This window comes from Lepidochelys kempii, chromosome 7 (genome assembly GCF_965140285.1).
Source record: "Lepidochelys kempii isolate rLepKem1 chromosome 7, rLepKem1.hap1, whole genome shotgun sequence".
NCBI lineage: Eukaryota > Metazoa > Chordata > Testudines > Cheloniidae > Lepidochelys > Lepidochelys kempii.
This window is the reverse complement of record NC_136386.1, coordinates 82,085,378-82,105,479: the sequence shown is the minus strand read 5'-3', so window position 1 is coordinate 82,105,479 and position 20,102 is coordinate 82,085,378. Positions and strand designations below refer to the sequence as shown.

General features: G+C 43.0%; 1 protein-coding gene across 1 annotated transcript in view; it reads right to left on the bottom strand.

The window, feature by feature from the left end:
• The window catches only part of LOC140914813 (hexokinase HKDC1), a 38,302-nt gene extending 23,254 nt beyond the window's left edge, over positions 1-15,048 (bottom strand). Inside the window, exons 1-2 of the mRNA XM_073353509.2 lie at positions 13,578-15,048; positions 3,996-4,158 (exon numbers count right to left, since the gene is read on the bottom strand). Coding sequence (XP_073209610.2) covers positions 3,996-4,158; positions 13,578-13,640 — 226 coding nt within the window. The 5' untranslated portion in view covers positions 13,641-15,048. The remainder of the gene's footprint in view (positions 1-3,995; positions 4,159-13,577) is intronic.
• Positions 15,049-20,102: the final 5,054 nt, after the last annotated feature.

Here is a 20,102-nt window from a genome sequence, read left to right as displayed (position 1 = left end):
TATGTGACCTAAACTCCATGCCAGACTGAGATTTTAATGGCTTTGACCTTGAAAAGCAAGCCAGAAATATACCTCTGTAATTCTATGGGCTGATAGCATGAAGGAAAGGAGATAAACTGGATTAGTCAGTACACTATGACACTAGTCAGAAAATTAAGAGCTGAATGACAAAAATGAATGGCGTGCTGTTAAATGAGAGCTATTTCAAAGAGTGAAGCTCAAGGTGCAGCTATTCTGAAGGTTAATTATAACAGCACACTTGAAAATTTAAACAAATTCCAAGTACTCAGAATCTTCCAGAAGTTTTGTCTGCAGAGAAAGCTGCTCTTTTCCAGCAATCAATGGAGAATTCGGGGAGAGTGCAAAAACGGCATTACACAAGACATAATTTGATGGTAAGGTACGTCAAAAGGTGACATATCAACAAGTCCTTGACACCAGAGAGAGAGAGAGACTGTTGTCTGCCAGGAGAAACTGCTTAGGGTTGGCCTTGAGACAAGTGAAGTTTTGAAACAGTAATGAGATAATTGTTGAAATCAGATATCCCCTGAAGCCACTTTGGAATTTCAGGAAGGGCTGAGCGTCATTTTAGCTGTGAAAAGCCAAGGGATAACAGGACTTACTCCATGATTTACTTTTCTGTTTTGGTGGTTGGGATACATAGCGAGCTCTAATTTCCAGCAGGGTGACTTCGAAGGGTTATGTACATACACTAGTGTACAAGACCCCTCAAATGTCCCTCATTTCAAGGGGCAGCACTGATCTTAATCCCACAGTTATCTATGTTCCCTCAAATTTGCTCTGTTCACTTTTATGGTTGAAAATTATCTATCACCAGAAACAAAGAGCCGTGGAACTGAGGCGACGGGAAGCAGGGTTTCTCACATGAAAAGAATACAGCCCCACATCATTTTAAATTTCTTGCATGAATAATTTGTGTCCCCCATTTTGGGTCTGTAACTGGGTGGCTTGCTCTCAGGTTGTAGAGCCTGGGGCTAAGCCAATCCTGATTAAGGATGAGCCCCACATGAGAGGGCTCAGGTGATTCCATTATAAAGAGCAGCTGGAAGCTGTATGGGGGGGGGGGGGATGCTCAGAGACAACAGACTCTGCTAGGAGCGAGCAGGTTCCAGCAGAGTCCTGGCATTCTGGACTAAGAGTATGTCTACACAGCAATTAAACACCTGTGGCTGGCCCAGGTCAGCTGCCTCAGGCTCTCGGGGCAGCCACTCAGGCACAGACTGGCACCACAGCTCTGGGACCCCTCCCCAGCACAGGGTCCCAGAGCTCTAGCTCGAGCCTGAACATCTACACCACAATTATACACCCCCACGAGCCCAAGTCAGCTGACCTGGGCCAGGCGCAGGTTAGACATACCCTAAGACTCCAACCAGGAAGGTCTAGAAGTCACCTGCTAATGCAGGAGAGACCCTGAGCAGGCAAGGAAGAGCGTGAAATCTTTCCAGCCAGGGAGGCCTGGGAGTAGGAAGAGAAATGTCTGTTTGTGGGATTTGAATTTGGGATTTTGAGTTATTTTCTGTGAATAAACCCAGACCCCACAGCGGGGTATTTAGACCTCAGAAAAAGTGTGTGGAGTCCGTGTCAGGAGCCCTTTGAGGGAGACATTATTAGCAGACACCACAGAGGCACCCCTGGCCACAAGGGGCTATGTCACACCTGGAGGGCTGCATTTGGGCCTTGGCAGGTTGAGAAGCACACTTGTTCAGGGGAGAGACTTCACCTTTCATTAAGCCCATTACAGTACTTACTGGAAAATAAAGAGCTTTACTATGCATGCTGGCTAAAACAAATAGCAGCCAACCATGACACAAACCAGCAGGAGTCTCATCAGGATGTTTGAGAGGGAGACATTTAACTGATTGGGTCGGGCTTTAGCCACCCAAATCCTATTAGCATTAATAGGAAGCAGGCAGCTGAAACTGTGCAGGAAACTGAAAATCAGCTCTCAGAAATGTAGGTAGAGTTTGAAATTTTCCATAATAAACTCTGATTTGAAGATGCAGCCCTTTAACTATTGTGTGTGGCAGGGGGTGAGGGAGGGTATTCAGAAGCTAAGGGTTTGGTGGATCACCATGAAGTTGAGTGAACCCAAACCTATGCCTGCCTTCCAGAAGGAGGTTCTCCTGCTCCACCAGGCAGCAGCTAGCCCTCTCCTGCCACGTGAGCATCACAAAGCCAATATCTGCTAAAGGGAATCTGCTATGGCTGGCTTCTGCAAACTAACAGAGCTGCTTTGGTGGGTTCAGTCTCCTTTGTCTGGTCAGTTCAATCATCATTCTGCATGTCTCATTAGGGACTGAAACACAGATTACCTCTTCAGTCAATTTGTTTGCTAGTGCGTGGTTGATTTATTACTATTGCTGGAAATGAGGATTAATTCCATCAAATATAACGGGCACTTTCCTGACAGATTATATAGACTGTGTTGGGGAAAGCTCTTTCTGTGTTCTGTAATTTTCACAATGTGGAAACATGTATTTTTAGAAATAAACAGAGGTACAGAAGTCACTGTCGGGAACCAAACTGCGGAAGGGCTAAGTAGCCATGTCAGGAAATCATGGATCCATGGGGGGACAGGGAGTTATTAGAACTTCAATACAATAGCTGGGGTTTAAGATGAAGGCTCCAGCCCTGCAATGGGGTTCACTCCATCCCCCGTGTCCACTCCAAGCTCTGTTGAGTTCTGCATGCAGCCACTTGCAGGATCTGATTATACTGCACCATTCTGGCATCCATGAATTTAAATATTTTTCCTCTTCTATATCCAGAGGAAAAGCATCGTTGCCTAAAGTTATACACATCCTCAAAATGAAAACTTCATATTGTTTTCAAATTGCATGGATGTTACTGACCTGTAGAGGGTCCCCTCATCCTATTTAATCACCGGTCCGGTGTTGGTTTGAGTTTAGCTTCGCACCAGTGGCTAAGACTAGATTAGTATTTTTGTATTCAGTAAGATGAAGGTTTTTAATAGCTAGCTGAGTGTTGTCCTGGTGAAAGCAAAACACACCCACACAAAGGCATTATACATATTCATGTCATCTGACAGCACATTGTACCTGAAAAATATTAGGTGTGTTTAGACATTTTTGTTAATGACCCACAATTATCTTCTCCATGAACGACAACTACTCTAGAAGGCCATTTAGCACGTTTAATATTAATCCCCGGTCTTCTACAGTCCCTGCTGTGCTGCAGCTGAGCATGAACATCCCCTTGAAACCAAGGGAATGTGAGAATGTACCTGCACAGCTCAGCTGAGTTGTGTTGTGCTTGGAGCAAGGAGCAGCTTGTCATAGCCTAGTTGACCCTTCACGGGGAGAGAGGCCTCAGCCCCAACCGGGACAGTTAAATCACCTTCCAAGGTAGAGAAAATGGGTCACGGGACCCAATTAGGCCTCTGGGATAAAAAGGGGAGAGGCCTGGCAGGTGGGAGAGAGAAGACACCAGAGGAAGAAGCAAGCTCTGAGAACTGCTGCTCACTGGAGAGCAGGAGCACCCCCAAAGGAGCCCAGGAAAGACTAAAGAGAGCCTGAAGGACTGAAAGCCACTGGCTCCAGTGTCAAGGAGTGGAATCTCTCTTGGACTATCACAAATGCCCCTGGGACGAGGGATATGGGACTCCTAAACTAGTGAGACTAAGGGCTAGGACTGTGGGAGATAAAAGGAGCTGTAGCAGATAAAAGACTGAATAAATAAAGATCCCACAGAAGGGAATCTTATTGTAAAGATTCTGGTCTTAGAGTCAAGAGTTATTAACCATTGCAAAGAACCAAGAGGGAACGGAGGGCATGGTACCTGCAGGGCCACCCTAGGGCACAAGGGGACACTCTGGGATGGCACCCACCTATCCACATAGCTTGAGACTGTTCCAGAGCTCCAAATTCCAAATCCAAGATGCCTGGACATATTTCATTGTAATCCATCAATTCTTTAAACCAAAGAAAAAGTAATAATGCACCAGGATCACTCACCTGACCCATCAGGAATCGACCGTACAAATGTTGGCAGCATTTTTACGGCAGCTGTTGGGTGTGTGTCTCTTTCCAGGCCCTTCACCATCTCTGCTTGGAAGCGCGTCATCACGTCAAGTAATACATCATCAGAAAGACGCATGTGGTAAAGGAACCTGTCAACCTGAATCAGGACATTGAGAATATTATTTATAATGATGAGGTAACACCTAGGGACCCTGGCCAAGGATCAGGACCCTATTGTGCTACGTATCTCACACACACACACACACACAAAAGATAATCCCTGCCCCAAAGAGTTTACAATGTAAGTACATAAGGGATGATTTCTCTCTACTCGAAGTCACTAGAGCAGGATTTCTCTCACGCTCCCACTATCATTAGCGTTCAGTTACACAGAAAATGCTTCCTATATACAACCACTAATCACAGGAGTTTGGTGCAGTGTCCTGAGCACAGAGCTTAGGACCAGGAACTCCTACATTCTAATCCCAAGTCTGCAGCTGACTTCTGAATAACCTTGGGCAACTCACTTCACTACTCTGCCTCAGTGTATGTCTGTAAAATGGAGATGATTGTATGTACCTCACTTTCAGAGGTGGGAGAAATAGTTAAATGTTTATAAAGCGCTTTGAAGTTAAGCACCCTACATACATGTAAAATGGTTATTTACACTGATCCTCTGATTCTGAGATTTTCTATGACATCAGCTACAGTCATATGATATAGGGTTAGCCTGGTCCTGTCCCATTGAAACCAATAGCTACATTTCCATGGAATTCAGTGTAAGCAGGAGGATGCCCTATATAAGAAATGCTTCAACCTATAAAATCTATTTGTAAAGATGTTTAACCCAGTGTTAACTAATATTGTTTGTGACAGTATTTTACTATTTGTCCATCAGAAACAGTCTGGCCTGTTCAATGGAAGATCCCAAGTCTTGGAGTTACACTGCTCTAACCAGATATCAGCTGTTTTGTGCAATTTTTTTTCTCTTATATACATGTGTTTGGGCAACGAACAACTGAATAGGAATAAAGACTTTAGCCATGTCTACATTACAGGGACTATAGTGGCATAGTTACAGCATTGTAGCAATGTTGGCATAACCCTGTATCGTAGACGCCGTCTGTAGTAACAGAAGACTTTTTTCTGTTGCTGTAGGAATACTATCTCCCTGAACAACAACAGCTAGATTGATGGAAGCATTCTTCCCATTCACCTAGTTGCCCCTACACCAGAAGTTAGGGTGGCATAGCTCACGTATATGGATTTTTCACTGAGCACCATAGTTATGCTGACCTACATTTTAAGCGTAGACCAGGACTTTGTGAGAACTTAGGTCTCCCCACCCAGGACCAATTGATTCACCAATTCAAGAGTCTCAGGCAGTAGTCAAAAATTACTTACACTTGAATAGATTTGTGAATTTTTCAGAAGAATTAGGTGTTACTGGTGCTATTAGCTAGTCCTCTGTACCCAACTTGGCAAACTCCCCATCTCTCCCTTTCACCACCCTTTTTAAATCCTTACCTGGTCTCCTGTAGCTGCTCACATCCAGCCAAGCACACCTATATCTTTTGCCTATATTTGCTGCATGAGTGGTGTGATCAAATCCTTACCAAGTATGTAAGGGGAAAGTTTGTGGCTTTAAAAAACAGAAAAAAATCAGCCTTAAATTTTAATTAACATAGGACTTTAAAAATTAAGAGAAACATTTTACTGTGTGTATTTTAAATTTATCTCTGGCCTGCTGAACTATAATACATATTATTTCTTATGTGTGCTATACTGATGGCCTTTGTGTTGTTTAGTCATCATATTTGTTTTGACCACATTAAAATATTTCTACATTGTAAAGAGCAATGTTTCCAGTTAAAGAATGCCAAACGTAGGTAATCCAGCTGATGTTTGTACACACACACTTGCAGTTATGAATGTTACAAGGAAGGGTAATTTTACATTTGTACCATTATACATATCTGAGTTTTCAGAGAAGGAAGATTATCCTTTGATAACTTGAAAGGCTGCATCTATAAACGTCATCTCAACCCAACCCTCTATTGACTTTCCTTGTACACTTTATGTATTACATAGAAAGAACCACATTAAACACAACATTCAGGCTGCAAAGCCAAGCACTCAGAAGTTAGGAAATGCTAAAATTAAGATTTTCTGTGCCACTTTAATTCAACTCTCTTCTACACATGCATTATGATACCATCTTTAATTCCCTGACCACATACTTTTTTCACCCCCCATGGTCCCCTGCTTCATTCAGTGCAAAGAATGGACACTACTCACTTATAGCTTGTCTACACTTGAAACACTAGTGTCATGCAGGTTTCCTTTGAGAACAAGGACTGATAGTTCAGACACAGTGATCGCTTTGGGAAAACACTTCACTTTCAAAAGAGGAGGGTGGGAGCTTAAATTCATAACTCTGCTAGACACTAAAAATGGACTGAGCAGAGACATTGGATTTATGGGTTATTACAACTATCCATAATCCACTAACCCCCTCTTCTTGCCCATGACTGCAGAGGTGTTCAGAGACTACTCTACCTTGAAAGGTAGAACGTGGCTAAATACTTCTGCTAAACAACCTGTTCCACCTTGCATTTAGCTCTGACCTTCAGAGTACCTTTCCCAGACAAAAACAGCAGCTCTGTGTGGCTTGAAAGCTGGTCTCTCTCACCAACAGAAGTTGGTCCAATAAAAGATATTACCTCACCCACCTTGTCTCGCAAACACTAATGAATCTATTTTCACTCTATTCTTGTGAGTTAAAGCATTACCATTCCCTATTTTACAGATGGGAAACTCAGGCACGGTGATATTAAGGTCAAGAGTACACTAATTTTGAGTGCCCCAATATAAGATACCTATGGCCTGACTTTTAGAATTTTATAGCACTATCTATGTTCAAAGCACAGCTCCATTGACTTCAGTTGCAGCTGTGAATACTCAGCAGTTCAGTAAACCAGACCTGATTGTCTCAGTTCAGGCACCCAGAAAATGAGATGCATACACAGTTATTGGCCATCTGTGTATTTGGTTTAAATAACTTGCCCAGCATAACACAGGAACTCTGTGGCACAGGCAGGGATAGAAGTCTATTTTCTGGGGTGGCATTCAACAGCCTTAACCATGACACTTGCCTCTCTCCCCGTCCACTGTTCTGTCTCCTTCACTAGATACCTTTTGCAGTTTCTGCAACAAATGAGGCAGGGGTCCTACAAACAACAGCCTCATTCACTACACATCGCTAATTCACTCCCAGAGCCCCATCCATCCTGTTCACTGAATGAGAACAGGATACTGTGGAAAAAATAGTGTGTGAACACAATTAAAACCTCTGTGCATCATAGGTGCCGACTCCGTGGGTGCTCCAGGGCTGGAGCACCCATGGGGAAAAATTGGTGGGTGCTCTGCACCCACTGACAGCTCCCCGCCCCCTGCCCCAGCTCACCTCCGCCTCTGCTCCGCCTCCACCTCCTCCCCTGAGCACGCCATGGCTCCCCCTAGCTCCCAGGGTTTGCTGCCGCAAAACAGCTGTTTCGTGGCAGTAAGTGCTGGGAAGGAGGGAACACGGTGCACTCAGAGAAGAGGCGGGTCCGGGGCGGGGATTTGGGGAAGGAGTCCAATAGAAGTAGGGAAGGGGCGGAGTTGGGGCAGGGACTTTGGGGAAGGGATTGGAATGGGAGTGGGGCAGCGGCAGAGTCAGCGTGGGGGGGTTGAGCACCCACTGGCGCTGGGAAAAGTTGGTGCCTATGCTATGCATTATATTGACACCCACATGGATCTTTAGTAGGGTTAGAATCATTAGAACCACTGCACAGATCTCCACCACCTGTCCTAACAGAGTAACTGAAAGCAGTAGTAGGTTGGCATCCTCTGTGTGGGCCAGTCACTAGAAAATGAGCCACACGTTTCGCCAGTGGAGTTCATAGATATTTGCTGACTGCAGAAGAATGCTGACTCACAAACCCTTGATACTATTCCAGATTCAGAAGGGACTGTGTTCTAGTGGTTACAGATGCTTATGCCCCTCTCCTGCTCCATTTGCCCTCATCCCTCTGCCCCACCCAACATCTGGCCCATCTAGCCCTGGTTAGTGTTCCCACACCACTCAGCTTCCTATCCCAGTTCCCCTCCTTCGCTCCACATACCACTCATCCCCCTCAGTTGCTCATTGCAGTCCCCACTCCCATGTCCGCCATGCCTGCAGGTGAGGCCGTGCATCCCTCTGCATTCCAATTTACATTGATTAGGAATCAGCTTAAGTGAAACTAAAATAAGTTACACAAACCAAAACTTGAGGATCTACCCAGGTGCTCTCACTGGTTTAATGAACACAGCAAAGGAAGAGTCTGTCATTTGTTTATATAGATTCCCTGCTTTTGCAGAGTCTCTTCCAATTCTACCAGGGTTGATGGTTTGTAAACTAATTTGGTGCTGGGACCACATTTCTGTGCTTGTGCAGAGGTGTCAGAGTAATAGCACAGCATTACAAGCAGAAGTCTGACTGTTTATACACAGAAAGGGCTTGGCAAGGCTGTAGAGGATCAAGCTCCCTCCCACTCCGACACTTTCACCATTCCTTGGCTCCCAGTGGAAGGAACCACTTTCAGAGTAAAGGTTTACTCTCCTTGACCAGTGAAATCCAGGCTTTTCTGAACAGTCAACCAACAAGTGTGCTAAGCCTTCCCCCACCCCTCTTCAGCTTCTAAAATTCATTTCCAACTTACCTTGCTAAGTTACATATTTTTGTACCACAGAGCAGAGCCACTGATTACAGCACAGGTGGGTTGTATCCAAAGGCCATCTCAGCCTTGCCTATGACACCATAACCATACGATTTAAATAGGACCTAGTGCTGTGAGGTGCTGAATGATGCCTGGAATGGTGAGTACTGAGCCAATGGGAGCTGAGTGTGTTATGCTTGCTCATATTAAAGAAGTTCTGTATTAAAATCACAAATGAGTTTGATTCCCCATAGTTTAAATTCCAGGGTATTACTAATTAAGAGGTCTCTTGGTTTTTGGTACTGTTTCTCTCCCTCTGTGTGACACTTGCAAGCTGCTAATTGTGTTAGTATATCCTAAGACAGAGTCTGTTCTCAAAGCAATTCTTTGTAACAACTACTCCTCACACAGAGAGAGACACAAAGCGATACTTTGTAACAACAGAAACAGCACACAGACTCCCCGCCCTTTTGTTGTATTCATCTCGCTTTGTTAACAATTGTGATTAAAATAGAGATAGAGATAGAGATAGAGGATGTATGTGGATGGATGCTTGGTGTGGATAATAAATGAATCATCAGGGAGGTGCCAGCCTAAGAATCCGATGTCGATCGGCCAAAGAAGGCATCAAGTGGAAACAACCAGAGAACCCCCGGAGGGCAGACTGGAATCCACCCAACAGCCTCAAGGATGGGAGTACCGAAGAACAAGATAACATCTGGCAGCACAGAGCCGTCAGGAATGTGCTATCTGCTGATTGATTCAGCAACAGCATGATGAAGCAATTCCCATAGACTGGCATAGGAAGAAATTCCTATAAAAATAGACTCTAAAAAGTGAGAACTTTGGGGTCTGATTCTGAAAACCAACTTCCAGGAGCATCAGATGAGCATCTGACAAGGCCCTGCTCCCTCCTCATGTCCAGGCCACCTGGCCAGTGGCTTGGCATGAGCAACTCTAAGGCTGGTAACTATGATAACAACCTTGCAGAACCTGTGCGTGTGGGTGCGTATGTGTGTGTGTGTGTGTGTTTGTATGAATGAATGTGAGAATAAATATGAGATTGAATGGAATGTTATAGCTATAACTAACTGCTTACTATGATTCTTTCTGTATTCACAATAAATGTGGCATTTTGCCTTATTCCCTTTAATAAGATCCTGCTGGTTTTTATTTTATTGGTATAACAAGTGTGTTCCATTTCTCAGAGGAGCAGGGAACCAAAGGCTAATTTCTTTTCCATCTTTGGAGTTGTCTGTTTTAAACTGCAGTCCTACTTTAGCTGTCTGAGGTGTTTCCTGGCCATTGGCCATGAAAGGGGTTCAACAGTGGAGATTGGGGAGTGCTTGTACAGCTTGCTTCATGTTGGTAAAGTAATGATGAGCCACTAAAAGGCAGTTTTATTTAAATGGGAGTGGGGATAGATTGGCCTGTGCTATCACCAGATATCTATATTTGCATGGACCAACTAAATTACTCATTCATGGTCCCATTTAAAACGAATGAGCCAAAATTATCCAAAGCACACAGATGAAAACCCAGATAAGAAACAGGCAAATCTATCAGGTGCAGCGAGGACCTTGGGAATAAATTTAGAAATTTATCATCTAAACTAGAGATTGCTGAAAACATTATATTGAAATATGTTTCAAGATAGAGAACTGGCCTTTTCCCTTTAAGGCACTTCCATCTATATCTCTCTCTCTCACACACACACTTTTCTCCAGAGAGGCTGATAAGTCTCTGACAGAACTATCTGAATAGTGATCCAAAAGTTATTACATCTCTCTTTTTGCAGAGGTTATCTCCTGATCATCTGCTGCCTTTAGAAAAAACAGATTTAGAGGTGTGTGTACGTGCACGTTCGGCTTAATGTGTATTCTGGTTGCATTTTCTCAGGCTCAGTTTGGACAATCACCTCGTTTAGCTGCAGACTGTGGGCAAGTATAAACCCTTTAGGAGCTTCTGCACTTAAGATAAGTGAGCCCTTCAAAACAAAACATTCCAGAAAGACCAAGCAGAGCCTTCTGTGATCTCTAAACTGCTTTACAACCAAAGCAAGGTCATACCATTAAGTGGTTTGATTATAAAAAAATCAGGAGGGAGAGGGATAGCTTTGAGCATTGGCCTTATAAACCAGGGTTGTGAGTTCAATCCTTGAGGGGGCTATTTGGGATCTGGGGGCAAAAATTGGGGATTGGTCCTGCTTTGAGCAGGGGGTTGGACTAGATGACCTCCTGAGGTCCTTTCCAACCCTGATATTTTATGATTCTAAAGATAGGGACCTTCGTAAGAGCAGAAAAATCTCTATAGAAAGTTTTCAGAGGAACAGCCGTGTTAGTCTGTATTCGCAAAAAGAAAAGGAGTACTTGTGGCACCTTAGAGACTAACCAATTTATTTGAGCATGAGCTTTCGTGAGCTACAGCTCACTTCATCAGATGTTTACCGTGGAAACTGCAGCAGACTTTATATACACACAGAAATCATGAAACAATACCTCCTCCCACCCCACTGTCCTGCTGGTAATAGCTTATCTAAAGTGATCAACAGGTGGGCCATTTCCAGCACAAATCCAGGTTTTCTCACCCTCCACCCCCCCACACAAATTCACTCTCCTGCTGGTGCTAGCCCATCCAAAGTGACAACTCTTTACATAATCAAGTCGGGCTATTTCCTGCATAGATCAAGGTTTTCTCACATCCCCCCCACCCCCATACACACACAAACTCACTCTCCTGCTGGTAATAGCTCATCTAAACTGACCATTCTCCAGGTTTAAATCCAAGTTAAAATCCTACCCCCCCCCCCCAGATGTTCTGGTTTAACTTGGATTTAAACCTGGAGAATGGTCAGTTTAGATGAGCTATTACCAGCAGGAGAGTGAGTTTGTGTGTGTATGGGGGTGGGGGGGATGTGAGAAAACCTTGATCTATGCAGGAAATAGCCCGACTTGATTATGTAAAGAGTTGTCACTTTGGATGGGCTAGCACCAGCAGGAGAGTGAATTTGTGTGGGGGGGTGGAGGGTGAGAAAACCTGGATTTGTGCTGGAAATGGCCCACCTGTTGATCACTTTAGATAAGCTATTACCAGCAGGACAGTGGGGTGGGAGGAGGTATTGTTTCATGATTTCTGTGTGTATATAAAGTCTGCTGCAGTTTCCACGGTAAACATCTGATGAAGTGAGCTGTAGCTCACGAAAGCTCATGCTCAAATAAATTGGTTAGTCTCTAAGGTGCCACAAGTACTCCTTTTCTTTCTATAGAAAGTAAAATTCTATCATCTAAGCAGCTCCCTCTCATCCCTTTGGACCAACACAGCCCTTGTGTTCAGTGTCTTGCCTTGCCTGTGAACGTGACATTGTAGCAGTGATGAGCTGAGGAGGACTCTGGAGTCTTCCCACTTCTTTGGTTAACGAAAATCAGCTCGACTCTTCCATTAAAATTGTACATCAATAAACTCAGCGTGTTTTTCAGGAAAAAAAACAAACAGGAAACATGCTGTTCCAAGTGCCGTTGCTTGCTTCCTTAGTTATGATCATGAAAAAACGTTGGAACACAAACTGAGGATTATCACTGACCAAGGAGAAAATCGGAGCGTTAGGGCTGCTTGTTAAGATATGGGCAGCATGTTACCCATTGCGCTGTCCACTCATCCTCTCTTTCTGAAAGGAAGGAAGGACATTGAGAGAGCACCCAGCAAGCCCTTCCAGCATAAGGCATTCTGTTTTTCTTGGGGGGATGGGGGGGGACGACACACAACCTTGTTCTATTGCTGGACTAGTCCAGTGGTGGGGCTCACTTATGGGGATCTTGACTCATTTCCTCTTGCTCCTTTACTTAACAGCCTACTCTTGCTTCTGGTTTGCTCATGTATCTTAACAGCCATCCTTCCAGCTGATTAGAGAGAGTGGCAACAACAGGGCCCAAAGGGAGTCCAGTGGAGATCCCCCTTGGCCAGAGGCAGGTGGCCACAACATGAGGGTGAGGTGGTGTTAGGTCAGGAGGTGGGAAGTCAGACATTTGACAGAGATGCAGATTAACTCAAGGAGCATGCAAAGTGTGTAAGGGTTTTATGCTGCAGTGCCATGAGCCCACATACCAGCACTTTGCCAAGAGACTAGACTTCGCTATCTGCTGTGTGCCCAAGGCAGGGCACCATCAGCTAGTTTATTTGCACATCAAAAGCTTAAAGTCTGGTCTGTCTAGGACTTTGTTAATTAAAACTCAGATTTGTAAACATCGATCATCAAATATCTTGGCTGAGATTTTCAAAGCCAGCTAGATCTAGACATAAAAACTTTCCCAATAAAGCAAATAGGAGCTGTGTGTCCAAATGCCCCTGGGCCCGATCCAAAGCCCATTGCGGACAATGGGTGTCTTTTCATTGGTTTCAGTGAACTTTGACTCGGAGCCCAGTTTTGAAAACCTCAACCTCATTGTCTAAATCAAAGTGATAATGCAATCCAACAAGAGTGCAAGTTTCTCATACTATGCTTCATTACAGCAGTATGCCGGAAAGCGCTTTCTTTTTGAACATTTTTAAAAAGAAGCCTCAGAGCTAACATTGCAGTCTTCCCTTATTGAAGATTATTCACACATTCACTATACAGGGAGTTTTGTTTCCTAGCGCTAGTCTAAGTTTATCAGATCTGAAGACTACATGAAAATAGGACTGTTTTAAAGTCCAAAGATTTACCAACCCTTTAATCTCCACCTCTTTGCCAGGAGCATACTGCACAGCATCCACACTCATTTTTTGTTCATACAGTAAAATATTCTCTGCTCTCCTGTAACCCACATCAATCTTACCAACAAAGAAATTTGGACCTTACCTTTTTGATTTGATCTTCTTTTAGTTTTGTGAAATAAAAAGCTAATAAATGCACAGCAAACATTTTCTTGAAGCTTATTGGTGTCTCAGTGATGATAGAGCAGCTGTGAATAATTAATTCCAAAGTGGCAGATCTTATTCATGAGCTAAATGTTAAAAATACTTCAACAAAGCCATTTCCCCAGAGTGAGATATTAGAGCTCCTGCGAAATCAAGTCCAGGACTAAATCCATTCAGTTTGTTGGTTAAATGATTAAACTTCAGTGTGTCTCTCTCCCCCCCACCGGCCAGTCCCTCCCTTCCCCTGGTACACACTTTATTGTCTAATAGTAAGCATCTGGCTAGCCGCCAAGGTGAAGGGGGGGGGGGGGGAAATGATGTGTATTGGCCCATTCAGGAATTTTTACCACTTAACAATCTAGTTACTATGCAATGTTCTTTGCTTAACCCAGCACCATCTTGTGCAGCATTTGACAGACTTACACAAGAATGTGACAAACACAAGCTGCTTCAATGAACCTTAGTTCACTTAGAAAGTTATGCAGAGTTGTTGGAATTCAGGATCTTTCTTTCATCTGGCTAGCATTCCAGTTTTTGAGACAAACCTGTGTTTCTTAAATCGGATGTGTCCCAGTTTCTGATTCGCACAGCACATTATTCTCTGGGGCTTGTCTCAGTAAGCATTCACACTCACCCTGGCCAAGCAATACTTGCCCCTAGTTTTACTCCTTACACAATTCCCAACTTGCACACATTATTCTCCCATTGTCTGTGCTGCCTGCAGAGGCGATGCGTGAGAGGTGAGGGAATGTGAGGTCATGTGCCCCCCCCATTTCTGCCAGGGCTTATATGTCCTGACCTGAACCCTGCTGCATACCACCAGAACCTTTAAATTGTACCCTCACCCCCCCCAATCAACAGTTATGTGTCGTCTCTGGCTGCTTGTGATGACAAAATTTAAGACTTATGTCCTCAGAACTGCATGTGCAAGGGAAAAATTTGGCCCATTTGGAAGCTGGACAATTTTAATATTAGACTCAGTCTTAGAGACAAATTCAATTATAATTTAAGGTGTGCAGCTCTCATTGAGGCACCTATTGACGTCAGGGCTGAATTTAACCGTATCTCTAGCTTTTAATATTTTTTGTCCAATAAATACTAGAAACAAGATGAAAACGGAAAAGCCAACTGTAACACAAACAAGAAGATGAGCATGCTGTAAATAAGAATATTTCTAAACTATACCTTTCACTTCAAAAAAAATTTTAAACACCTTGCCAGCCTGAGATCATGGTTCATTTCTCCCGGATTCATCTTTTAGTAAGTACTGTCTGACCTAAAAAGACAGAGACAGACAGACACACACACACACAACCGGTCTCTTTACTCATTATGTACTTTTCTCATGTGAGTCACATTCCTGGCTGGCCAATTAAATGGAGAGCATCACCTTTTAAGCTCCATTCCTCTTTGTTCCAGAGCTCATTGTGTGCCTAATACAGATTTAAATTTTCATTTTCTCATTATAAATATAATATAAATAAATATAAATGTCACATGAAAAGGGTCTCAAAGATTTTAATTACCACACGAAGTTTGTTAATCAAGTAGTATTTGTCAGTTTCATTCTGCTAGCAAATTCAATCAATTACAGGTTTTCAGTGCATCCTTGCTTTGGATAAGTAGGAGGGTGAGGAAAGAAGGAAAATTATTGTTTCCATTCAATTGATTTTTCAACACACTAACAGCCCTTAAAAATAAAACAAATTGGCTACTCGGGCCACAGTGGTGTAGTGACATTAGTGCAAATGACAACTGAGGCCCAAATGAATATACCAGCTTCAATTACCTGGGTCATGGTTTGCTGTTGTTAATATACATTAAATATAGAAGTGTTTTATCCAGCAAGTCAGGTACAACCCCTCCCTCCCACTTTCAGATCGTAAAGGATCACAGCATGACTTTCGATCTTTGTTATACTCCCTTCGCAGCCGCATCCTGAGGAATTATGGAGTGTTCTAAGGCAGATGATCATCTCCAATCCAGCATGCAATTACCTTACAGTCAAAGACCATTCAGGTAAGATCCTCATAACCAGTATGGGGAGCTTTTAACAAAGGTGTGCATGCCGAGAAAAAATTCCAACACCTGCCCCTACATCAAGGGAAACAGTTGTTAACACCAGCCTCCCACAGGCAGGGAATGCTGGTGATGGGTCTGCTGCCTGTCAGGCTCTCTTACTCAGAGTGCTAAAGGCTACACGCTCCCTGCTGCAGGGAGCTGATGAAGATTTTAATCACTGGAGATTTTATCACTCGAGCATCTACAGCCTGCTGCCTCTGAGCAGACCCCCTTGGGACAAGGCTTCTGGTGGAAGGAGAAGCCTGGTGCTAGGATAGAGGATAGCCACTTCCTCTTACCCCAAATGTGCAGAGTGAGTTCATCCCAGTGTGTCATCCCTGCACTTAAATGCCTTCCATGAGACTCTCCCTTCAGTGGGATGTCATTTCCCCAAGGAAGCATGGGGAAAGTTTAAACAAGCACTAAGGGTGGGTATTAACTCAGTTTCCCCTGGTGGCAATGCGGATGTAGGCTGTAGCACGGAGAATGTGGATTCCAGTGCTGTCTCACTCTGGAAGAGTATAGGGAGAAGGTGGTAAAATGCCAGGAATAGGTAGTTGAGGTAGGAGCTCAGGCTACTGGAGAGGAAGAGTGTAGCTGTCGAGTACCTGGGGTGAGGACATGCAGTCTCACACTAGCATACAGTTTACATTTAAGACTAAAGAAAGCTCTGTACAAATGAAAGCCTAGGTCTCCCCCAGTCATTCAGTATCCATTACAATTATTACTTATTATTTATTATTTCTACTGCAGTCACAGCCAGTCTCCCCAATCAGGGTGCAAGACACTGCCCATGAACAGAGAGAGAGACAGCCCGCCCTGAAGAACTTACAATCTGAAGCCCCAACTCTACAATCACAACTCTGCATGGGTCTAGTTGATCTAATTGATCTAATTGCAGGATCAGGACCTTCTGTTGAAGACCAATGGATCACTACCATTTCTCATTTGCCCAAATATGCTTTTCCCCGAACTGCTCCTGTGTCCCAAATCTCCCTACAATTTTCAGATAAATCTCATTTGAAGTTTCTAAAATGATTGACAGCTCAGCTATTTTTCAGATGTGGTACCAAAAAAAAAAAATTAAAAAAAACTTTCCAAAAAACATTAAACACCTCCCCCTTCTGAGTGTCATCTCAACAAAATACCACATATGAATGAGCTCAAATCTGGGCAAAACAAATGTACCCAGTAGCCACAGGACAGGCAAACTTTGATAGAAAAAAGTGACCTTTCTGAACACTTTTTTGAGTTTGGGTGCAGTATTAAGTTTCTTCTGACTTGGTTTTACCAGGAGTGGAAGCTGTTTCTAAGAGCTTAATTTATTTAACTTGTTCAAACTATTTTGACGTTATGCCCCATTCACCCCTCCAGCACATTATTTTCTGACAGAATGAGTTTTATTAGTTTATCTGGTGCATCACTCTCCAAAGCAAATGCTTCATTCTCAGCTTCAGGATTCCAATCTTAGTTGCACATTGGAGTTTAGCGATAACAGATATCAGGGAAGTGAAAAGTCATCACTTGGCTTCACCTCATGTCAAATTCTCTAAAGCTCTCATTTAGATTTCAGTGAGTGGGAGATAACGGTGTATTTCACCTTCACTACCACATTGGATATATGCATTAGTGAGGACAAATTGCACAAAGCTCAGTTTTGTCTAAGGTTCTCTTTAGACATAACCATTAGCAGCACGAGGCTGCAAAATAATAAGATAAAATCTGTACTTAAGACACCTTCAGAGAGACTGAACAAAGAAAACACAAAAGAAGCCCCTGTCCAGCAAGGGGGGGGGGGGGAATCTGTCTTACCCTAACTTCTACACAACCTCCATCTCCTTTGAAAACAGTGCAAGAATGGAAAGGTCAAGTTGGCTTAGGCACAGTGTCTTCAGAAACAAAGTTGCTGAAAGTGGCTCTTCCAACTGAAGGTAAGTACTGTGTAAAATGCAATTTACATTTTTATCAGGGAATCAAGCTTTCTTCATTTAAAAAAGGGCCAGTTGAAAAGCGTGTTGAACTTTCACAACAACGTAGGAACACACAGCACAGCTCCATGCACAAAGACTCTAGACACAGGCCATTTGGAAGTGTTCTTGTTTTGTGCAAAGTAGACCCATGTTAAAAATGTGTTCCTAGCGTAGCTTTGCAACATCACTTTTGATCACACCCTGTGAGGCCAATTGGACAGCAACGTTAATTAGATCTAGTGGCAACTGTGCCATTAGCTCAGAAGAAAAGAAAACTTTCTTTTATGAAAATCAGCCCTCGAAATGCCTGAATAAATTTCAGAGCTCTTACAACAGTTACTATGGAGTCACTATGGGAACAAGCAATGAATTAAGCTGAAGTGCTAATCTCAGCAAAATACCAAAAGAATGTTGTAGAGTTACTTAGCTTTTTTCTCATTAGAGGGGCTGTTGCTCAAACACAAGATTTCAGTTTACGCCTCTAAGTACCCAAATGAAGCCTTTCCTTGCTAAAAATATACATTAAAAAGCAGCTTTGTGAACAATTAATGGATAAACTGGTTATCAAAACATAATGGAAGCAGGGAGTATAGAAGGAATGTGGGTTTTCTGTGTGCCATACCCATGATGGCTGAGATCAGGGAGGGGAGCGTTAACATTATATAACACATTGTTCTGAACTGAAGTTTAAGATTTGGACTGAAGTCTGTAGCCTAAAACTTAAAGCATAGATTTGCAAGTGGTCAGAGAACTCCACAACAGCATACCATTTTAGAAAGTCAGAAATCAGTTAAAAGAAAGTTAAAACTTCCTTTCAAGTTTGCAAAAATTGATGGGAAGAGCTCTAACATCCAAAGGGCCACAACTCCTCTCCACAAAACAAGCACACAGCAGAAGCAGGGTAGCTTCCTTCCCACGGCCATTACAACATGCCCCAGTGCTGAAGGTCACTTCTTTGGACAAAAGTCATTTCAGCTTCTAAGCACACTTGATCTCTGGCCTTTCTTCAAATACACCAACAAGAGTGTCACCTTAAAGTTATCCAAATCAAACTGATTTAGTTATCAGGGCTAGAATGCCAAGGAACATGTGCAATAGGACTAGAGCATTCCCCTCCCTTTACAAATTGCTTGAAATATCACATAGTGATTAACTCCATGTTAAAACAAACAAACAAACCAACCTGTCAAAACAGGGTTGGTGGAGAGCTTAGCCAGATAACAAACTGAAGAAAGGTCAAACTAAACAGCCAACTTTCCAATTTTAAGCTAGCTGGGTAAACTTCTCTTAACGGCGTATCGGATATACCGAGATCATGGATGTCAAAGTGCAGTGCACTGTACATTGCACGGTCTCCATTTTTAGTTGATCTGGAATTATGTATTTTACTTTCTCCCCCAACAATTAAGAATTATGAAGGATGATCTTGAAATTAAACAAGAAATAAAATACATCACACACAGAAGAACAGAGTCACTTTGGCGACTTCTACACTTGGGGGTAGGATTCCTAGCTCATGTAGACACACTCACATTAGCTCTCACTGATAATGTGCCAAAACAGTTGCTGTATTTACAGTATTTAAATACTGTACACAGTAGCACAAGCATTGGCGGCAGGGACTATCACCCCTGAATAGGTACCCACAGGGCCCCAGCAGGTTTGCAGAGAGGGCAACTCGCAGCAGCCCATGCTACCATGGCTACACTATTATTTTTAGAGCATGAACTCAATGGGAGCTATCTCCACTCATATCTCCATGAGTTAGGAACCACAGCCCTGGCTCCAAGCATAGACATTGCCTTTCTTGAAGGGAATGTAAAAAAGTCAGGGCAACTATACAGACTTTTGATTGTACTCAAAGTGAAGACACAGCATTAAGAAAGCAATTCAGGGAATTTAACAGCTAGCACCACAAAACTACCCATTCACAATGTAGTATTTTAACAGGATAACATTTTTGGCTTTGCCTGAATAAGATCATGTCTAGCTTTCCCCCAGGGAAAGAATAATTTTTTTAAATGTATCAATTTTTTCCCCTAAAAGCCATCAGATAGAAAGAACTTAAAAGGGCTATGACCTTTTCCTCTGTAAGAGAAATACTGTAAATTTCCCAGATCTAGGACATTAATAGATAAATGCTTTCCACCTGATTACTTCAGATTTTCAGGGGAGGCAAAGGTTGAAAGGCATGAGATTCTAATCTCATTTCCTGTGAAGTCGTATATTACCATTTATAGCACTTATCTGTTGAACTATGTACAATACGAAGGTGTGGAATGATTAGCTAATTCATTACTAAGGAAATATACCTGACCATAATGGTAAAAACAGTTTAAGTGTGCATTTTGTAAGGATGTTTTAGGGTCAAACTTTCATGTAGGAAAACACAGTATTTTTTATGCTGAATGTCATGGTTGTGAGAAAGTGCATAA